Below are 20,183 nucleotides of genomic sequence, written 5' to 3'. Positions count from 1 at the left end.
CCCCGCCTCCCGGGGCTCCCGTGGCTCCTGCCACGCAACACAGCCTCAGGCCGGCACCGCCCCCGCTGCAGCGCCGCCCGACGGACGGGAGGGGGAATGCAGCCTCGGGGGCCGGCGAGGGCCCTGTCTCACAGCACCCCCTCGTGGTCTATGGGGAGAGCTTCAGCTCCGCAGCTCAGAAAAGGCCGCGTTCAGCACCCGAGTCGGCTTGGGGCCTACCGGGAGTCTACCCCAGCTGCACTCTCCTGGTTTACGAGAGAGCTTTAAAACTCCACGCGCCTGAGCCAGCCCCAGAGACCACCAGAACCCTGTTCCGCGGCGCCACCTCGTGGCCCGGAAGGGAACTTCAGCTTAAGGCACATTTAAGAGTCCGAGTTGCCCCTTCTCACGGGGAATTTGCAACCCCCTTCTCCACTACCTCGCTTGGGGTCCCCTGGGAGTCCCGAGAACGTTATCTTCCAATTTGGCTCATCCCCCTCCACCCGTTCTTCCTCGGGAGCAAAGAAACTTTTCTCCTTCCAACATTTGGAATCTTAATTTCCTTCTATAAAATGAGGAAGTTGGTCTAAGAGATTTTTTTGTTCTTTTCAGGCTTTGAAATTCTAGGCCCCATTTGCTCCTTTCGCTGAAGCCTGCAGGCTCTTGCTCCATTTCAGACTCTAAACAGATGCTCCCTCAACACCCCACCAAACCCCCAGCATGTTTCCCAGTCCCAGCTAAAATTCCGCCTTCTACAGAAAACCCTTTCCATTCCCCTTAATTCTGGCCCCTTTCCTCTGTTGGGGATGTCCAATGTGTCCTGTATGTCTTATAGAGAAGGATGCTAGCAAGCTGTCTCCAGGAGATTGCAGACTCCTTTAAGGCTAGCACTGTTCTTGTGATCTTAGGGCCTGACACCAAAGTTGGCACCTAGTAGGTGCTACACATGCATACAGTCATGTCGCTTCCTCCCCTCCCCTCCCCACACTTATTTTTCTTCATGCCCCAATGGAACAAACTAAAAAGACCTTTGGGACCTTGACCAAAGCATTTTTTTCTGAGCCTATTTCTTCATCTGTGACTTAGGAGGGGAGAGGGAATAAATTTTTATATCAGTACCTTCTATGTGCCAGGCACTGGGCTAAGTGCTTCATACATACATCATCCTTCTTTGATTGTCAGAACCAACCTGCAAAGTAGCTGCTATTATTATCTTCATTTTAGATTTGGGGAAACTGAGGCAGACATCCAGGATCACCCAGGGAGTCAATATGTGAGGTGCAATTTGACCTGAGCTCTTCCTGCCTCCAAAGTCAGCACTTGGACCCTCTCTAATACTCTTGCCCTGCTTGGATAGGAAATTCTCCTAAGGACAGGGGCCCTTTCTGTTGTTATCTCAAAGTACCAACATGCTAGACAAGGTGGTTACGCTGGCAATGACGGTGGGAGGGAAGGGTCTGAAGGAAAAGTAAGGAGGGCTGTTTACCTGATTCTCAGTCAAAGGAGATTTTAGAGCTGGGAAAGATCTTAGATGTCATCTAGTTCAGTTTGACAGATGAAGAAACAGACCCAGAAAGATTCAAGACTTACTGTGGCAAAACCTGAATTGGACCCCAGAGCCCTTACCCTAAATCCATAGCTCTTTCCATTATACCTAAAGGCTCTCTCCATCCCTTTTTGTCTTTCCTTCCCTTTTCTATCTAGGATTAGTCCCTGAGCCTTCTGACTTATCTGATTTGCTGAGAAGACATTTTTATAAATTGAGAGAAGATGGGGGACAAACAGTCAAACACTCTGCTTTTTTTTAGTGTCATGTCATTCCCCCTTCTCAAAACACAGTCCAGGATTTCTCTCAGAAGTCTGTTAAACAACTCTTTCCTACTATCCTCAATAATAAGATGAGGTTTTCCTACAGGACAAACTCCTGCTGATGCTTCATTTTCTTCCCTCAGCCACCTACTTCAGGCTTGCTCTGGAAGTGTTCCCAGTAACAGTGTTACAGCTCCTGGGTAAACCAGCATGGGTTAAGTCTCTGGTTCCATATTTGTAAAGGGGAGAGGACTCCTGCTGTTGCAATCATTTTGCCACTCCTTCCTGTGATGAGGAGTCCAAGAAAGTTTATTTCCTCCACAAATCGCCTCTGTGGTATAGTTTCTTTGTCTGCTCCTTGAGATCTGAGTCCCTCTCAGCTCAGAGACTCTTTAGCCTGTAGTAGTAAATCCCGTGTTTCAAGAGGCTCTTGCACCCACGCCAACCCTCCTGTGGTAGACTAGGAAGACAGACAGAGGCCAGAGCAGCTGCTGTTCATCCTTATGAGCTGAAATACAGGCAGTGGCCTGGTTATGGAGGTTGAGTTAAGGAAGGAGGCCATAAAGACTCAGACCTGGCTTCAGTCAGTACATAGCAGTGGCTTCCCAGAAATCTTCAGGTCATCAAAGGGTAGGAGAGTAAGAGGCTGGAGGGAGAGAAGAGAGAGAGAGAGGAAAGTTAAGGGCTGGGAAAAGCACAAATGGGTCAAGGGTATGGGCTGGAAGGAGGAAGATGGAATCCCCAAAGTCTGTTGGAATGACCAGAAGTCCAAAAGCTACTGTTCAATTCCACTTCTCAAGGATTTTTTGAGGGAAATCAAAAATTCATCAGAAATCGTCTCACCCCATGGGCCAGCCCCATGCATTAAGATTTACAAAGCAGATGTAGAAGGTCAGCACTAGAAAGGACTTTGGGGATCATATAACCCTTTCATTTTATGAAGGAGAAAAGTGAAGTTCACTCAGAAGGCCAGAGCAGAGCAGAGAACCCAGGTCTTCTTACTCCTAGTTTAGTGTCCTGTACAGTGGGAGAGTGGGACTTACATCTTCAGCAAGGTCCTGTGGGGTCTCATCTTCAACATTCCGAAGCAAGGAATCAGCACCTGCCTGGCACAGAGTGGCAGCAATGCCCGACAGGTGGCGCCCAGCGGCCAGGTGGAGGGGGGTACAGCCATTGTGCATTCTGGCATCTACCTGAGCCCCTGCCCGAAGCAGGAAACGCACCAATGCCCTGTCTTGAGTCTCCACGGCCAGGTGAAGGGCAGTCTTGCCACTGGTGCCCTCCTGTGGGGAATTCCAGATATCACAGAACAATCAGTTGGTCAACTAGCTTTTCTAAAGCACTTACTAAGTACAAAGTATTGAGAACACAAATAAAAGGAGAAAAGCACTCAATGTGGCTTCTGAAGCTGAGATGCAACAAAGTACGGGTCTATTCTCTGCTGCTTGTGCTTGTCGTTGCTAACAACAAACACCAAGAAAACAAAGGTCTTCAGCTCCAGCCATCCATACTGAAACCGTCAGTCAACAAATAATGAAGCAAATAGATAATAAGTTCTTGGCAGTATTCTTTCCAAGGCTGTCCAAACTGATAATTAATTTGACACACATTTCCAGAGCTAGCTCAGTGTTGGGAGGCTCCGAAGGAAAGTGTGAGAGAAGAGATATCAGACCAACTACCAAAGTGAAGGTCCACAGACCTTGTTGTTGTATGTTGGTGAAACTCGGACAGTATACCAGCACCATGCCAGGAACCCGAGGTGCTTCCCTATCTGGCCACTGGGCCCAGCTGGCTCTGGAGGGGAAAGTGAGGCCAGTGACCTTGCACAGCCTCCCTCACTTACACATTCACTTGCACATCATGGCATCTCCCCCCCCCCCCCCCCCCCCCCCCCGTGATGTCCGGCTCCTCGAGGCCGGGACCCTCACTCCCACAACACAACACCGCCCAAACCAACAACAGACACTCAAATGAGAAGGTGAGATTGACTGGGGAAGGAGACGGGCCTGGCTACCTCACCTGGATGTCAACGTCAGCTCCATTCTGGAGAAGCAGTTCCATTAGCTGCCGGTTTCTCTGCAAAGTAGCAAGGTGTAGGCAGGCCAGGCCTGGGTAGGAAGGAAAAGGAGGAGCCAAATCAGCACTTCCATCATGTAAGGAGCTCCCGTAAGAAACAACAATCCTTGTTTTGCACTTTATGCATGTTATTTGAATCTCACAAGTATGAAGCAGGTATATTATCCCCATCTTACAGATGAGGAAACTGAAGCTGAGGGAGTTTAAGACGCCTTCTCCAGGATGACATGGTAAGTGCCTGTGGAACCCGAGTATTCTTGTCTTCAGGCTCAGGCCTAAGAGTCTTTTGTTGTGTCTCTATTTGTTCTCTTCCACAAGTGAGTAACCAACCACCCCATCCCCACCTCAGAAGGTATCCCCTTTGGCAGATGCAGCGGCCCACCTTGCCAGTTTTGCAGCCGAAGCTCTGGGTGATGATGCTGGCTCCGACCTCGATCGGATGTGGCCTCCAAGAGGTAGCGAGCACAGTCCAGGTGTTGGTGCTGGCAGGCCAGGTGCAGGGCTGTGTCCCCATGCCTGTCCTGCAGGGTCCGGCTTGCCCCTTTCTGCACTAGCGCCCGGACTGTGTGGGGCTGATCCAGGTACACTGCCAAGTGCAGGGCTGTCTGTAGGCAGGAGATTGGGGAGAGGGAGGTGAGGGACGGGGATCTTATGTTACCTCTATTCCCCTGCCTCTGGACAGCTCTTACATCCCCTACAATTTCCCTTCTTCATTCTCAGTAGTCAAATTATCAGAACAAGTCTATATGGAGCATCCTGAGGGAATGGGTCAACTTCCTTTTCCACAGAAATTTCACCAAAACCTCACTTGTGGGTTCTCCTGGAAAGTGGGGCAGGGGTAGGGACAAAAATATAGCCCTTTGGCTTACCATGTATCACATGTTTTAGTATTTACAAAGAATTTTTCACAATAACCCATATGACAGTGAGGGACTAAACCTGGGATTTCAATAGCAGAGTGAACTTGTGGGTGAGGAAACTTGCTTGATCAATACAAGTTCATCCTTTCTTTACAACTTAATCTTTTTGTTTGTTATTGGAGGCAATAGGAGTTAAGTGGCTCTCCCAGGATCACAAAGATAGTAAATGTCTATCCACTGGACTATCTAGCTGCCCTTCCCATTTATTATGTGAGAGAGTTGACTAGGACAGGACTTCTTAAATATTTTCTATTTGTAACTCCCTTTTGCCCCAAAATGTAAATGAATAGACATATGAAATAGGTACACAAATCAAACATTTGTGGGAAATAAATACAATCAATTCAATTATAAGTCCACATAAGGGGTTGCCACCCAGTTTAAAAAGCTGAGGTCTAGAGCACCGAGAGGGAAGATAGATGATACAATAAATAGAATAGGTGACTAGAGTCGGAAAGATTTGAATTCAAATCCAGTCTTAGATACTAGCTGTGAGACCCCAAACAAGTTATTTAACCTGTTTGCCTAATCCATTGGAAAAGAAATAATAAACCACTCCAGTGGTTTAGAGTAGCTAGGTGGCACAATGGATAGAGCCCTAGGCCTGGAGTCAGGAAGACCTGAATTGTTAACGAAGCTAAAGCTCAGAAGAAGCTGGTGAGGGTGTGAGTCTGGATTGTAAAGGCAGCCCTACTGAGAGGCCCCATTTCAACCTCCAAGAAAACAAGCCTCATGGGAGACCAAGCTCAAAGGAGCTTATTACTCCTTTCCTGGGGGGAGGAGGAGGGAGAGAAGGGGATAAAAAGAAGGCAGAATTGGACTTTCCCTCTCTCTGGATGACTAGGATTATGGTCTTGGAGGCAGGACAGACTGTCCTAAGTATTAGGATGCAGAAGCAACAATACCAATCTAGTTTCCATACAAATATCTCCTCTGATTCTCAGATCAGCCCTGGGAGGTAGGTACTGTTATTATCCTCATTTTGTAGATGAGGAAACTAAGGCAATAGCAATCTTTCCCCAAGATAGCTACCTTGATAATCTGAATTATAAGTCTGATGCCAGGGCACATCTCTGCTCAAGAAGCTACAGGGGTTCCCTTCCTCCCTCTGCTATAGGATACAATACAAACTATTTCCCTTCACAATTGGGTGCTAGGCTTTTTTCTCTTTTTTTAAATTTTGAATTTATCTGGTCTACTTTTCCAGGTTTATTGTATAGTCAGATTCTCTACTTGCTGTCACCCATCTATCTCTATGCCTTTTGCCCAAACTGTCACCCTAAACTTGGGATATACACTTTCCTCATATGCCTCTCCTTCTTATAAAATCTCTTGTTCTTGTTCAGTCATGTTCAACTCTCCCTGACCCTGTGGGCCATGCTATCCGTGGGGTTTTCTTGGCAAAGATAATGAAGTGGTTTCCCATTTCCTTCTCCAGTGGATTAAGACAAACAAAAAAAGGATCACACAGCTAGAATATAATCTTGAGGGCAAAGGCTGGTCTGCCAGCCCATACTCAGGGCTTCATAAATGCCCCCCGAATGAACAATCAGGCCATGGCCCCAGACTTTCTGAGGTAGAATTTTAACTTCAGATCTTTCTGATTCCAGGACCAGGACTCTCTATACACTGAGCCATCTAGCTTGTTCATAAAATAAATAATAAAATCCTCATGAGATCCCTAGCTTCCTTCAAAGTTCAGTTTAAATGCTACAAGTTCAAAGTTCAGTTTAAATTCCTACAAGAAGCCTACCCTGATTTCTACTATCACCCATCCCCTCCCCACCCCAGACATTAGGGACCTCCTCAAAGAAACCACTTTGTTATGTATTTTATATCTACTTTCAAGTGGTAGAAGAGGTAGCTATAGCCTCATGAATGAAAAACTGGCCTTGCAGCCAGGAAGTCCTAGGTTTAAAACCCATCTCAGAGATTTACTAATTATATGACCCTGAGTAAGCCATATTAACTCGTACCTATCTGGGTCAGTTTCCTCATATGTAAAATGGGGATAACAGCACCTGCCTCCAGAGGGTTGTTGGAAAGATCAAATGATTTATTATGTGAACAGTGCTCCAAGCATTCAGACTACGTGATGAAGACAAGGCATCTCTCTAAGAAATGTAGGAGATGTTACTGCCCTGGCTGAGGGCACCTCTTCATCCTTGCAGGGCCAGGCCCTATGCTTCCTGAGTTTATGTTGTTTCTTCCTAATAGAATATAATCTTGAGGGCAAAGGCTGGTCTGCCAGCCCATACTCAGGGCTTCATAAATGCCCCCCGAATGAACAATCAGGCCATGGTCCCAGACTTTCATACAAGAACTAATCAAGCCTCTCAGGTCAGGGAGTCATCTGTAACCTGGGATGGGGGGGGGGGACCCTGGCACATTGCTCATGCTTCATCTACCCACCTGAAAGAGGTCATTTTGTATGTCCAGGACTTCCTGGGGCAGCAGAGCTAGGCAGCACAGCAGCACAGTAGGAGCCTCATGGATCACAGCCAGGTGTAAGAGCCTGAGGGGAGGGAAGGCAGCTATGAGTGTCAGAGTGCCCAGGATGGGAAAGATGGGAGGAGACTGGGCTGTGAGGAGTGGGCAATCCTGGAACTCCTATAAGCAGGTAGGGATAGGAAGTGAAAGTCTGAGAGAGGAAATAGACAGGAGACAATGGATTTCCCCTTCCCTAAAGGATTCTGGAGGGTTGTAGTCAGGGTGAACCTTGATTTGACTCCTCTCTTGCTCTACCCTGCCCCCTTTGTTCCCGCTCCCAAAGTTGCCAACTAACCAAAGTGAAAAGGGGGTAGGGAGTTTCCAGGACCCAATCCTTCCCCGAGGTTCCTACTCCACCCCAGAAAGTAGAAGAAACAACAAAAAAAGAAGTATCCACTTTACCCCACCTTCCTCAGAGGGCCCACATACATCATCCCCAGAGACAAGGGGTTCCCATGTAAAGAACTCCCTGTTCACTAATTATAGAGCATCTGCACTCACAGCCAGAGCACCAAATCTGCCAGTGCCTAATACAAACACTAGGTGTCTAGGGTGACTAGGGTGCCCAGGTGGCAACCTGGCCCTGCTTGCCCATGATTGCTCCTCCTAGCTTTGAGGTTAGACACCCAATATTAGCAGACCCCAGAAGCAGAAGGCAGTGGGTCTATTTGAAGGAACACTGTGGTGTAAGAATTGGCTTAGCCCACCTTCCTACTATAGCAGAGGATAAGGAGGGGAGATAGATGGGAGGGAAAGTCCCAGGGTCTGGGGTTTCCCCCCCAACAGCTGGGAAAGGAGAAGTGGAAGGAAGGGGGTAGGGATGGCTTGGACCAGAACAGCTGGGGCGGGTGATCAAGGTAGATGGGTCTGCAGAGAGCCAAGCCTGGGGTCAGGGCTCAGCCTGACAACAGGGAGGGAGGGCTGAGGCTGGGACAGTCCTGGGAGGAGGAGCAGGCTCTGGAAATCCCCTTTCTGTTCTGGGCTGTACTCTCTGGGTCACATTCCAGAAGCCACCTCCCTCCTTCCCTCATCTCCCTTCCTCCGACTTCCTCTTTTCCCACTTCTCACACCTCCTCTAGCCTAGACACTTCTGAGGGGAAGTACCCCACCCCCTCTCCCCCCAGGACGACAATTCCATCAGGGGAACCCCTCTAGGGAACAAACCCAGAATTCTCCACACTTAGCACGCTACTCTCTTTACTCTGTCTTCTTTCTCAATTCTTCTGAGAACCCCAGAAGTTGTCTCCAGACCCTCATTCCAGTAAATCTAACTTTCAATTCTATATATTACTTTAGGTTTAACCCCCTCTCTCCAACTTCATGAATATTATCTATACTCTTTAAGATAGCTGTCCAGTGCAATGACTGAGGGCTAATGTCAAAATGGTAGGTTATGGAGGAGACATCAACCTAGACAGAGGTGGGTTCAGGTCTAGACAAGCCCCCCAGTTTTCAGCAACGTGGGTGAGCAAGTAGGATCTCCCAGTGCTCCAATTTCTCTAGAATTCTGCTTTGCATAGATCACTCATCTTATTACCCTCTCCCTCATTGGTAAAGCTATCTGTGCAAGCTTTGTTACCCACTCCCAGAATTAGGCAGGCCACTTTGCATTTAGTGGATGCTTCTGAAAGGCTGGCTGAATCTGGAAGTTGGAGGGGGTGGAGCAGCAAGTCTCACCCTTAGCCCTAGGCAAGTACACTCAGCCTTATACCCCAGCCTATCCTGCTTCTCCAGGGATTCAGGCAGAAGGAACGTTAGGCCTAAAAATTCCCAAGAGTCTCCAAGAAATACAATGGGACAGCCAGTCTTTCACCCCTCCAGATGTCTTCCCCCACAGCCCACCAGTTGTCCCTCCTCCCCATTCCCACCAGACCATCATACACACATAGTTTATACTCCCGTGCAGCACCTGGTGCTGATGGAAGATTTGGGGGCGGGAGGGGGAGCACAGAACACTGACCTCATCCCTGACTTCCCCTTTCTCAACCTCGTCTAGACCTTGCCCCGGTCTCTCTGATGCAGAGGAGTTGTGTCCCCCTTCCCCCTTCCACACACGCCTCAGCCCTGCTCTTTGCCCTCCAGGGGCCTCTTTCCCCTTCCCCCAGGGCTTGGAAACTCCCCCTTCTGTAACCCTCCCTCCCAGTCCCCTCATTCAAATCCAGGGAAGCTTCACTTCCTGGGACTGGGGTGTCCGGAGCTTGGAGGGGGGGAATAATTATAGGTACAGAACCAACAGGGCTCCTCCCTCTCACCCCCTCCCCAGTTCAGAAGGAGGCAGGTAAACTGGCTGGTTCTTATCCTTAACTGGCACTGCAATGCTGTCTCTTAGATCTGCGTGGCGGAGCTGCTCAGGAGGCTCCGTCAGTGGCATGGGTCTTACGGACAGCCCAGGGAGCACGTGAGGTTCCGGGGTCTGGGCAGGGGGCAGAGGTCGGAAGGGAACGAGCGGTGGCGTCACTAACGCCCCCCCCGCCCCCCCATGGCTCCTTGCTTTTTGGAGGAGCACGGGGCTGCCCAGTGAGGGGGCGCCACCGTTCACGGAGCTCCGGCCGGACAGACACGGGGGGAGGGGGAGGGGCCCGGGCCATGGGGACCCCGACTTACGTGTCTCCATCCTCAGAGATGTAGGTGAGCGCCTCCAGCTGCTGCGGGCACAGAGTCCCCCCCCGGGCCTCGGGCGCGCGGGTTTCCCCGCCCTCGGGGCCCCCCAGCGGGGGCAGAGGCTCGGTGATGGAAGACGAGCCGTAGGCGGAGTCCATCCGCTCCCCATATTCCTCTTTCGGGTCCTCCTTGGTCCCTGAGGGAGGTCGGGACGGGGGGCGGCCGTCCGGGGGTCCTGAGGGGAGGGAGGCCTCGGGCAGGGAGCGCAGAGAGCGCCAGGACTCGATGCCCGAGTCGTACTGGCCCTCGTCGGGCTCGTCCGGCCCCTTCCCGGGCTCCGACATAGCTCGCGCCCCGCGGCCGGCTGCGCTCCCTCTCGGAATTCAGAGGCTTTCCTGCGGCCAGCTCGGCCGGGCCGGCGGGGTGCGGGGCCTGGGCGCTTCCCGAGGCCTCCCTCCCAGGCTGCGAGCTCTACGGGCTGCAAGGGCCGCCTGCGACGCTGGGGCGGTTTCCCCGGCCAGGGGGCCCCGGAGAGATCGGCGGCCCCGGGCTGGAGGCTGGGGAGCTCCGGCTGGGATGCGCCGAGGTGGAGGGAGGGCAGGATGGCGTCGGCGGCCGCTCTGAGCCTGGGGACACCTTCGTTTTCCCTTTCCTGCTTCTCAGACGGCCGGCTGCAGCCCCAGCTCCGCCCCGAAGCGACTCATTGGCGGCGCCCGGGACCTGAGACCGCGGCCGGGGATTCTCCGCCCCGGGCAAGCCCCGCCCACGGGCACGCCCTTCTCTAGGAACGCCCCGCCCCAGGTACGCCCTGCCCGTGGCACGCCCCGTCCCCTCTCGGCCCCGCCCTCGGGACCCTCGGCGCCCAGAAACACCCTGCAGAAGAATGGCAGGGCTCCCAGAAACTCCCAGGAACACCCTGCCCCAAGCCACGCAGTGAAGGACAATAACTATTTATCGAGCAACTGCTCTGCGCTCCGTAGGAGATGAGTGTAGGTGAGAGGGGGTCCCTACCCCCTAGAGCTACCCAGGAGCTCTCGCAAACTCCCTGCGGAGGGCGGAGGGCGTCTTTGTCCGGGCACCCCTCGCGCCTAGCACAGTGCCTAGAGCACAGCCACAACTTCATAAAAACAAACAAACAAAAACAAAATCTTGTCGAACGATTGACGATAGAATAAGACATCAACTCATGTTAAGGGTGGAGGCGATTCAATAAATCTATCCCCATTCTTTAACAAGATGAAAACAAACCTCAGTCAACCAGTCTGACCAGGTGGAAATGTTCTAGACTTGCCTGAATGCTATTCCCTTCTGCAGGAATGACTTCCTTCTCTCACCTTCCCAAATGGGTTCTTAGCCCGAAGAAAAAGGCGCCTGGTCTTTGATGTCTCAGCTCCCGGTTCTGAAGGTTTCACTGTACTAACCGAGGCACCCTGGATGGAGGCAATCTAACACCCCCAAAAACACTTACTCTAGGTCCCCACATTAAAGAAGCAATAACGTGTCATATCGAAGCTTGTATTATAAGTAATTACTCATCCCTGATGTACTAAACCAGTTCTTAATCCACTCCAGAACCCTGCCTCCGCCTTTTTATTCGTTCACTAGATGAATATGTTTAGAAATGGAGGAGATGAAAACATCATTTAAGCCATAGTCCCAGATCTCTCAGACTCTTTATTGATTTACTTAAATGTTTATGAAAAGCTTATAGGTAAGGTCCTGTCCTTACGAAGCAAACCAACCTCCTCTCTTCAATTCAGAGTGGGAAGCTTGAATGGATCTCCAAAGCTTTTCTTTCACCACTCCCTCTTCCTGTTTCTTTCTACCCCCCCCCCCCCTTCCTTCTCTAGTCTTATAGTTTTGAAGTTTGAGGACATGAATCTGTTAGGAGGTGGGGGAAACTCGTGCTTAGACAACAGTTCTCAAAATAGTGTTCATAAGGGGATGCCCCTGCTTTACTCCTTTGGGACTTCTTCCCCCAATATCACGAGGATGTATATGCTTGTATTTTCCTAACGTGCATTTTCCCCCCGTTGATAAGTCTTTATGTAAAGAAGCATAATAACGAACTATTTAAAAACTGTGATACACTCAAATGAGGATATGTGAGAGGAAACTCCCAATATACTCTATTATAGAGGTGGGAGATCCACAGGTGTTAAACATAATTTTGCATTGCCCATATTTTTGGACTTTCTCACTTTATTAATCAATTATGCAGACTTTCCCCCTTCTCAAAAACAAATAAACCCAAAAATCAACACTATTTGTCATATGGGATAGCTGGGGGACTAAAGGGAGGGGAAGAAGGAAACATGGGATATTACAGTGATGCAAGAAATAAAAAATATCAAGATTTTTTTTAAGCTTCAATATTTACATCCTGTAAGAAAGAAAACTCCTTAAAATGGTTGATTGCTTTAAAAATAGATTATTATTGTCTGAGGGATGCCTGTATATATTTTCTCTGTGTGTCTCTGTCTCTGTCTTGCAATCTTTATTTTACGTACCAAGAAACTTAAAAAGACCTGCTTTCTTTAAAGTGGCTATTTATCTGAGAGAGTTGGGGGGAAGAATGAAGGCTCTGAGAGAGGACCCTCCTAAGTCAAGAAGTTAGATCTTTGCAATGAATAAGGAGGGGGTACAGCTTCCTCCTCATTGTGGAACCAGAGATCACTAGCTCCTGCCCCCTTCTGGCTCTTGTGAAAAGGAAGCTTGATGGGCTCTCCAGTGGTTCTCAAACTTGTGTTTTCAGTATCTTTATCCTATTAAAAAATTATTGAGGATCTCTCCAAAGCGTTTTTGTTTATCTGGGTTATATTTATAGACATTTACCATATTGGAAATAAAAACTATTTTTGAATTTGCAGACTCTCTAAAAGGGTTTCAGAGACCCCCAGGATTCTCTAGACCATACTTTGAGAGCCACTGGATACTTTTCCCTCCCAGACTGACCCTCATCAGGTGGTAAGATCTTCCCTTCTGGGGCTTACTTGTTTTATTCCTATTACCTCCAAAGAACCCCTTCCTCAGTTACCTCCCCCACACTGTTATTCTAATCCATCTCAGCCTGAGCTCTTCCTAGGCCCTGAAAGTCACTGTCATTTTTAAAAATTTTCCATTTCATCCTAGATACATTTATTGAAGCTTGGCTTTCTAATTTAGCAAATTGTATTTTTATTAATACTCTTTTTATATCATCCTAATTTCTCAACATACCTTCTCCCTCTTTCCCTAGGGGGTCATTCCTCATAATAAAGATTTTAAAAATCCTAAAAGTTGGTCTTGTCTGACAGTATATGCAAATATTTCATACAATATTCCCTCCTTTCTGCATAGAAAGGAAGAAGGTCCTATCTTTTCTTCAAAATATCTCAATTCTTGGTACCCTCCCTGTTGTTGGCTGCTTCATCTCTCACAAATTCTGAGGTACAGTGACAACAGAGAAATTGGCATACTTCTTTCTCTTTACTGTTGTTTTTAGACCTTACCTCTATCAATAGGCAATTACCTTTACAATTCATTTCATCCAACCAGATTCTTGTTGGAGTCATCCATGGACTACCAACCAGGTTACTCTCTCCAAGGAGATTTATCACAAAACAAATACCTCCTCACCATAGAGAACAGGATTTTCTGGCATTAAAAGGTGAACATTTATACAAAATCATCTTAAACTCAAGAAGTTCTGTGCCTGACTTTGAAGGCTTTGCCCCCACCTTTACCCACACCTTCTTTAAATATTGTGACCTTCTATTTCTTTAGTCTCCTCAATTTTCATAATCTTTCACCAGATTACTTCAACTACTCTCAGGAATAGGTCTCCTCAAACTGAATTTGCCCCCAAAGCTAGAATTCTCCTGATTCTTCTGCATAGAACTCTAAGGGGCAAGGGAAACCAAGGCTTGATCTCTCCTAAATTTAGTATCTATTCCAGGTACTTAGCCCTTTCTCCAGAATTGAGTTTACATTCCCAGTATCTTTCTTCTATTCTTAATATTAAGCTGCAATCCCTTACATTTAGTATCATCCCCAAACTTTGGACCCCATGGCCAGCTTTTAGTCTAATCTTTGCACTATTGCCCCTATTACCACTACTTGTCTTCTTTACTACAAAATTTATTTTATAGTCTCTGTACTTGGCTCAATCCCAGCATTTAGCACACATTCCTCAACACTCACCCTTCTTTCCTTAAGCTAGGAGCATTTTAGATTGGTCTTACTAGAATTATGATCTTTTTATAAGAAATATTTATCCACTATCATATCTCCAGTACTAAAAACCAGCCTTTTCCTTTTCCTCCTGTGCTCCTCATTCCAGGAATTATATCCTAGAAGAATGTCCCCCTCCCAGCAATCCCTGATCCAGTCCTTCTTTCATCCACAGTGAGAGAAAAACCAAATCAACCCATGTTTATTAAGCACCTACTGTGGGGTAGGCATTATGTTAGGTGATGGAGATACAAATATGGTGGTCATTGACATCAAGGGTCTTACAATTTTACTGGGGAGACAGCATATATAAAAGCAGGCATATATATCATATCCACAAAATAAATTGAAGGCATTTTTGGAGGGCAGACCCTAGTAGTTGAGGAATCAGGAAAATCTGTTTGTAGAAGGTATATAAATTGCTTTTACTTTACTCCCCTAGTTGATTTCTCCCCCATCACTGCAATTGGGGTTAGGATGAAAGGATGAATTATGCAACATATAGAGAGGATCCTCATGGATGAATAAGCTTTGGTATTGGTGAACTAAGTGAACTAATGTGAAGAATTGGGATCAGACTCCATCATGAGATGTTTCCTTGGGAGACCAAAAGAAGATATGGGTGAATGGAGAAAGTCTGTCTCCCTTGCCTGATACCATATTCCATTAAGGTTGGGAGAAAGACCCCATTCCGATGGGGTGGGTAGGGAGAGGAAATGAAAGTTTGATTTTATATAAATGTTCATCTTTTTAATGCCAGAAAATCCTGTTCTCTCTGATGAGGCATTTATTTTGTGATAAATCAAGCTATATGTTAGAGCAGGGATAGGAAAGTTTCTTTTTCTGCCAAGGGCCATTTGGATATTTCTAATAGTGTCTGCAGGCCATACAAAATTATCAATTTATAGAACTCAAGCAGTGGGAGCTTATTATACTTAGTTTTCAGCTCATTAGACTTAGCAAATGATTTCATGAGTCCTATATGGCCCAAGGGCCAGATATTCCCCACTCTCATGGTAAAAGCCCAAAGCTTCTGGTGGATAGTAACATAAGGGGAATGTGATTTAATTTTAAATCTTATCCAGGGGTGCACATATGCATCACTCCAGTTTCCTCCTTGCTATCATTACTTTCCATTTCTATAGCATTTTGTTGTTTGCTAAAACTTTAATAATCATAATGTATATTTAAATAATGTATTTAATTAGCACAATAAATATTAAATAATGTGATTAATATGTAAATAATGTGTTATTTCATTATGGGATGGTTTTATCCCATGACGTCTAAATTTTAAATCAATAATCTCATTTGGGGTTCACAACTTTCTGAGGAGGGTAGTACAAATATTTATGGCTGGGGGGGGGGGAGGCAGATTCTGGACTAATGACTTCATTAGTGAGACTCTCAGCTTTTGACAACTCTGTCCTTCAAAGCAGATAGATAATTTATGTTCAACTTAGGGTGTTGAGAAATTAGGTGATTTGCACAAGGTCAAATGGCTGCCATGTTTTGAGGTAGGTCTTTATAACTCCAGAATTTAACTTCTATTCCTTATATGAAGATGCTTGCGAGTATCATTCATTGTAACCATTTTACCGGTGAGGAAAGTGAGACTTCAGAGACATTAAAAGACTTGCCTAGTCATACACATTGAGCGGAAGAGGTGAGACTTCAGCCCAGGTGTTTTATTCCAGTATCATTCTACCCTTTCTGTTATTACAGTCTGCCCCACACCCACTCCCTCCCTCCCAAACACATAACAGGGTAGCTAGAAGAATAAAGGACCCCCCCCCCAAGTGTTCCAAGATCCTTGGCCTTTACTGACTGAGACGCAGAAGCTCAGGACTGAGCCCTGTTCCATTTCTTCCTTCCCAGGCAATGAATGCACCTAGAGACAACATCCAGATGTTGGAACCCTCTGGTAGCCCCATCTCTGGCCGCATGAGGTCAGCATAGTGCCACCCACTGTCTTCTCAGCTCTGCAGCCTTGAATCCCTATAGAAAACCAGACTAAGGGGCCAGTTTTATTAAGCTGAAGGGGTGTCACCTAAGAAGGGGGAGAGGGGAAACCCTCTTCAAGTCACAACATTAGTGAGAGAAAATTTTTTTGGGGGGATGCTCTGTTGTCTTCCCCCCAAATCTCGTCCCCAGACCTTGGATTTTCCCAGCTCTATGTACCCTTTACTTCATTTGTTTTCCAATTCCTTAATCCTCCCCCCCCATACATACCTCCGCCTACCCCATCTAGCTTCTCCATGAGAAGCACGACTGTTGTCATGACAACCAGTTGGTCAGTAGGCCCTACAGGCAACTCCAACAAGAACCCCCTACCCCATCCTCCTCCTTCCTAAGGCGAGGGGTTGGGAAAGGCAGGGGAAAAAATACTCTTGTTTTTTAGGCAGACAGAAATAGAAGTGAGAATAGTCACCTAGGTTATCTGTCCTCAGGCCATTACTCCAGCCCCGGACCCCATTGATAGGAGAAAACAGAAGGAAAAGAGCAAGTGGAGCTATTACTGATGGCAGACATGGAGTTCGGTTATCTTAGAGATATGAGATAGTCTGTCACAGGGTTAGGGTCAGGACTTAGCCTTGAACAGGTTAGAGTGGATTGACAGTGGAGCTGCAGAGTGCGGCTGGCTGTGAGAAAGGATCTCGTCCTGGGACCTGGGGTGAGGGACACTGGAACAAGGGACCAATGTAATAAACCCTTCCAACTCCTACACCAGACCTCCTCCCTCTTTCCCCTCTCCTTAGCGCACCATCTTCCCTGTATTGACACTAAGGAGGGCTAGACTAAAGGACAGGGAGGGGCGATCTTAGGAAAGCCAAAGCCACTGAGTCGGTCTCAGATTCTAAAAGGCAGGCAAATTTTCTCTCTCCCAGGACAACGGGCCACAGAATGTTAGAACTGAGCGGGACCTCAGAGACCATCTACTTTAACCCTCTCGTTTCACAGATGAAGTGAGAGAGAGATCCGTGGAAGGGAGCGACAAGAGCAAGAGCACTCGGCTACTGACTAAATGTGCTGCTCATGCAAGTTTTCCGGTTCCAGACGCTGTGGCTTGCACAGCTACTCCACAGAAGTGAGAGGGGAAGACTGGGGGACAACAGGAAAGCGAAGACCAGCTTGACACCCTCAAGGGGCTCCTCCTGTCCCTACGGGGCCGGGACTATTCTGTGGGAGCCAGAATATCTCACAGGTTCTAGAACTCCAAGTGACCCAGAGTTGTTTTCCGCTCATTTCCCCCGCCGCCACTCACACCGCGACCTCTGGACCGGCGAAAGCGAAGGAGAAATAAGAGGGGTGTGCATATGTCCAAACCCCCATTATGGTAGTCCGGGAAATGCGCTCTAGGTGTCCGCCTACAATGTGACTTTGGCGTCCTCTCGCTTGCCCACAGCGCGCTTGGTTTCCTGCCTCCTAGTCTCCTTTCAATGTCATTCTCACCCCTTTTACTCCCCTCTCCCCGCTAGTCTCTCCGTTCAGCTCTTCAGCAGCCTTTAGAGAATGCTGGGGAAGGGGCGACCTCTGCCCGCCCTCGCGGAGACTCGGGCCGGTGAGGAGAAGGGCTCTCGGCTGGAAGAAGGGATCAGAAAAAGGGCTGCCCGGTGCAGAGGGAAGAGGGGTTTGGGATCCCCCGGTCGCAGCTCTCCTTTACGAGGGGTAATTGTTAGGTGGGACTTGGGGGGGCGGAGTTGGGGGGATGGAGGCGGGGCTCGGCCGCGCTGGGAGGAAGAGGGGGGGCGCACTGGCTCGGGCTCCCCAGCTCGAAAAAAGGCGGCGGGGCGGAGGGAGGGGGCAGGCCAGGGAGGGCCTCAAGGGACCCCCCATCCCGCCCCTCCCGCCCGCCCCCGCAGCCCTTGCCCCCCATCCCACCCTCCATCCCCTAGTGCCTTTCCCTCCGCAGCCCGGCCTCCCCAACCCCAGAGCCCCCCGGCTCCCTCCCCCGCAGGGGGAGCAACCGGGCCCCGCCCCCCCCCCCCCCTCCCCTGCCTCCCCGGGCGGGATGCCCCCCGGCCCCGGCCCAGGGGGCTCAGCTCCCCCCCCCACCCCTGGCCCATGCTCCCCCGGCTCCTGGGGAGAGGCGAGCGCGGCGGCTGCGGCGGTAGCGGCCCCGGGCCCCTGGAGGAGGCGGCGGCGGCGGAGGCCCGCCCGAGAGGGGGCCCTCCCCGGCCCCCTTCCTCCCGCCGCCTCCTTTCGCGTCCTCCCAGGGATCATGCCCGACTCCCTCTCCGTCTCTCCCACCCCAAGCCCGCCTGCTCCCCACAGGGCTCCACCGCGGTCCCGAATGCCGCTTCTTGCCCGGTCCCCTTCTTCTTCCTCAGGACCCTAATGGGGTCGGCTAGCACCTGGCCTGACCCCGAGCGCGACCCCCGCTCGTTCCGCCGCAGCGCGGTCCTCTATCCCTCCCCCAGCCCGCCGGTGCGCCGGCCCTGCCCCCGCCCCCCCCTCCCCCCCACCCCAGGCTGTCCGAGGCACCCAGAGGGGCAGCGGCGAGGGGCGGGCCTCGGGGTCCGGGGAGGGGGAGGGGCGGCGAGGCGGGGCTGGAAGCGGGGAGTGGAAAGCGTGTGTTTTGGGCGGGGGACAGGTGGGTAATCTGCAGTTGGTGGTTCTGTCCCGGAAGGAAAGGGGGAGAGGGTCCATAGCAGTGGGAAAAACGACTGTCAGGGCCCGTGGTGGAGAGTGGTATCCTGGGAAACGCGGTTAGGTAACAGGTTACCTGGACAGTCTCCGCGCGCAAGGGGGTACAAAAGACGAAGACCGAAGGTTCTCCCCGAAGCTCACCCAAGGGGTCGTTAGGCTGCATCCGAGGGAGCGCGCAGTCCTCCTTCCCCAAGTTTCCCTTGCCCCGGACCCAGACAGAGCTTCTCCCCAAACATCAGTATGGTGTGTCTTAGGAGAGTTTTAGGCCAGGTCATTGGGGCGGGGGAAGGGGCAAACCCCCCAATTACAGTTGAGGTTAAGGGAGATGAAGGGTCAGAAAAGGTCCCCTTCCAGTGTCCACTCCACAACCACTAGCCTGATGGGCAAAATACATAGAGACAAACACAAGCACGACAGCCCCCACCCTCCCAGCCGCCTGCTGATTCTTGAACATATATACACTGATGTGTACATGGGATGAGCATATATGCACGTGCGTAGATTTGTACAGACTGCACACACACTTGCCAGTATAATTATGCACCCAAATATGTATCCAACCCTCTGAGAATATACGGTCCCAGAAATATACATGCACATGCACACAGACATAGTTATGCACACATGCTCACTCATACTTTTTCCATGTCCAGGTCTTTTCTCAATTTCAGTCATGAGCTCTTCCTCACTCCAGATTTTGCCTTAATTTATCCCACCCTTTCTGAATCCTTCTATCCTTTTTCTTTCTCTCCTTCACTTGGTTTTCCCTAGAATGTCCCTTCTTGTTCTGACCTTCTCTGAACTCATTCCTCTTCTCTCTCCTACCTTAGCTAGAACTTCAGGATCAAACTAGTCAGTCAAATGAGGGAGGGAGAATCCAAACAGAAATAAGATAATGAAGGATGGGAGACTCAAAAGTGCAAGATGAATCTTAATTTAAGCAATCACTTCTATAAAGTAATGCCAAAGGCAAAGATGCTTCATTTACTCAATTCAGCAAATGTTTTCCAAACATCTATAGCACTGTGCCCTCTCTCTGCTAGGTACTAGTACAGAAAGATGACATCCCAGTTCCTGCCTTCAAGGAGTTTGCTTTCTAATAGAATATATGCACAACTAAGCATAATTGAAGGCAAAAATATGGTTAATATAAAGGACAGGTTCAAATGAGTTTTGATGAGAAAGTCTGAGGACAGAGCATTTCCAACCTTAGGGGAGGTGGTATTAGAGTTGGGCCTTCAAGGGAGGAATTTCAGTAAGAGTCAAGTGGTACATTTTAGGCATAGGACCTAAATGAGTACAAGAACCACAAATGGAGAACAGGACAAACACCTGAAAAAGGAATCTCCCACCCATACTAGTCCTTTCTAGTGTGTTTTGGTATTTCTAGTTTTTGGGGCTCCAATTTTACTTCTTCAGCTGTGTTCTTATTCTCTGGGGCTTTCA

The 20,183-nt window shown here is 49.1% G+C and overlaps 1 protein-coding gene across 1 annotated transcript; it reads right to left on the bottom strand.

Moving 5' to 3' along the window:
- Positions 1 to 1,759: 1,759 nt before the first annotated feature.
- On the bottom strand, positions 1,760 to 10,605 carry NFKBIE (NFKB inhibitor epsilon). Its single transcript, XM_031964765.1, has 6 exons — positions 9,879 to 10,605; positions 7,197 to 7,299; positions 4,247 to 4,469; positions 3,808 to 3,896; positions 2,832 to 3,071; positions 1,760 to 2,434 (listed from the first exon to the last, which is right to left on the bottom strand). Exons 1-6 carry the CDS (start codon positions 10,217 to 10,219, stop codon positions 2,369 to 2,371), a joined length of 1,062 nt encoding a protein of 353 aa, XP_031820625.1. The 5' UTR covers positions 10,220 to 10,605; the 3' UTR covers positions 1,760 to 2,368.
- Between the last annotated feature and the right edge of the window lie 9,578 nt (positions 10,606 to 20,183).

This window comes from Sarcophilus harrisii, chromosome 4 (genome assembly GCF_902635505.1).
Source record: "Sarcophilus harrisii chromosome 4, mSarHar1.11, whole genome shotgun sequence".
NCBI classification, from domain to species: Eukaryota; Metazoa; Chordata; class Mammalia; order Dasyuromorphia; family Dasyuridae; genus Sarcophilus; species Sarcophilus harrisii.
Note: the sequence above shows the minus strand (reverse complement) of the source record. Positions and strands in the feature narration are given on the sequence as shown.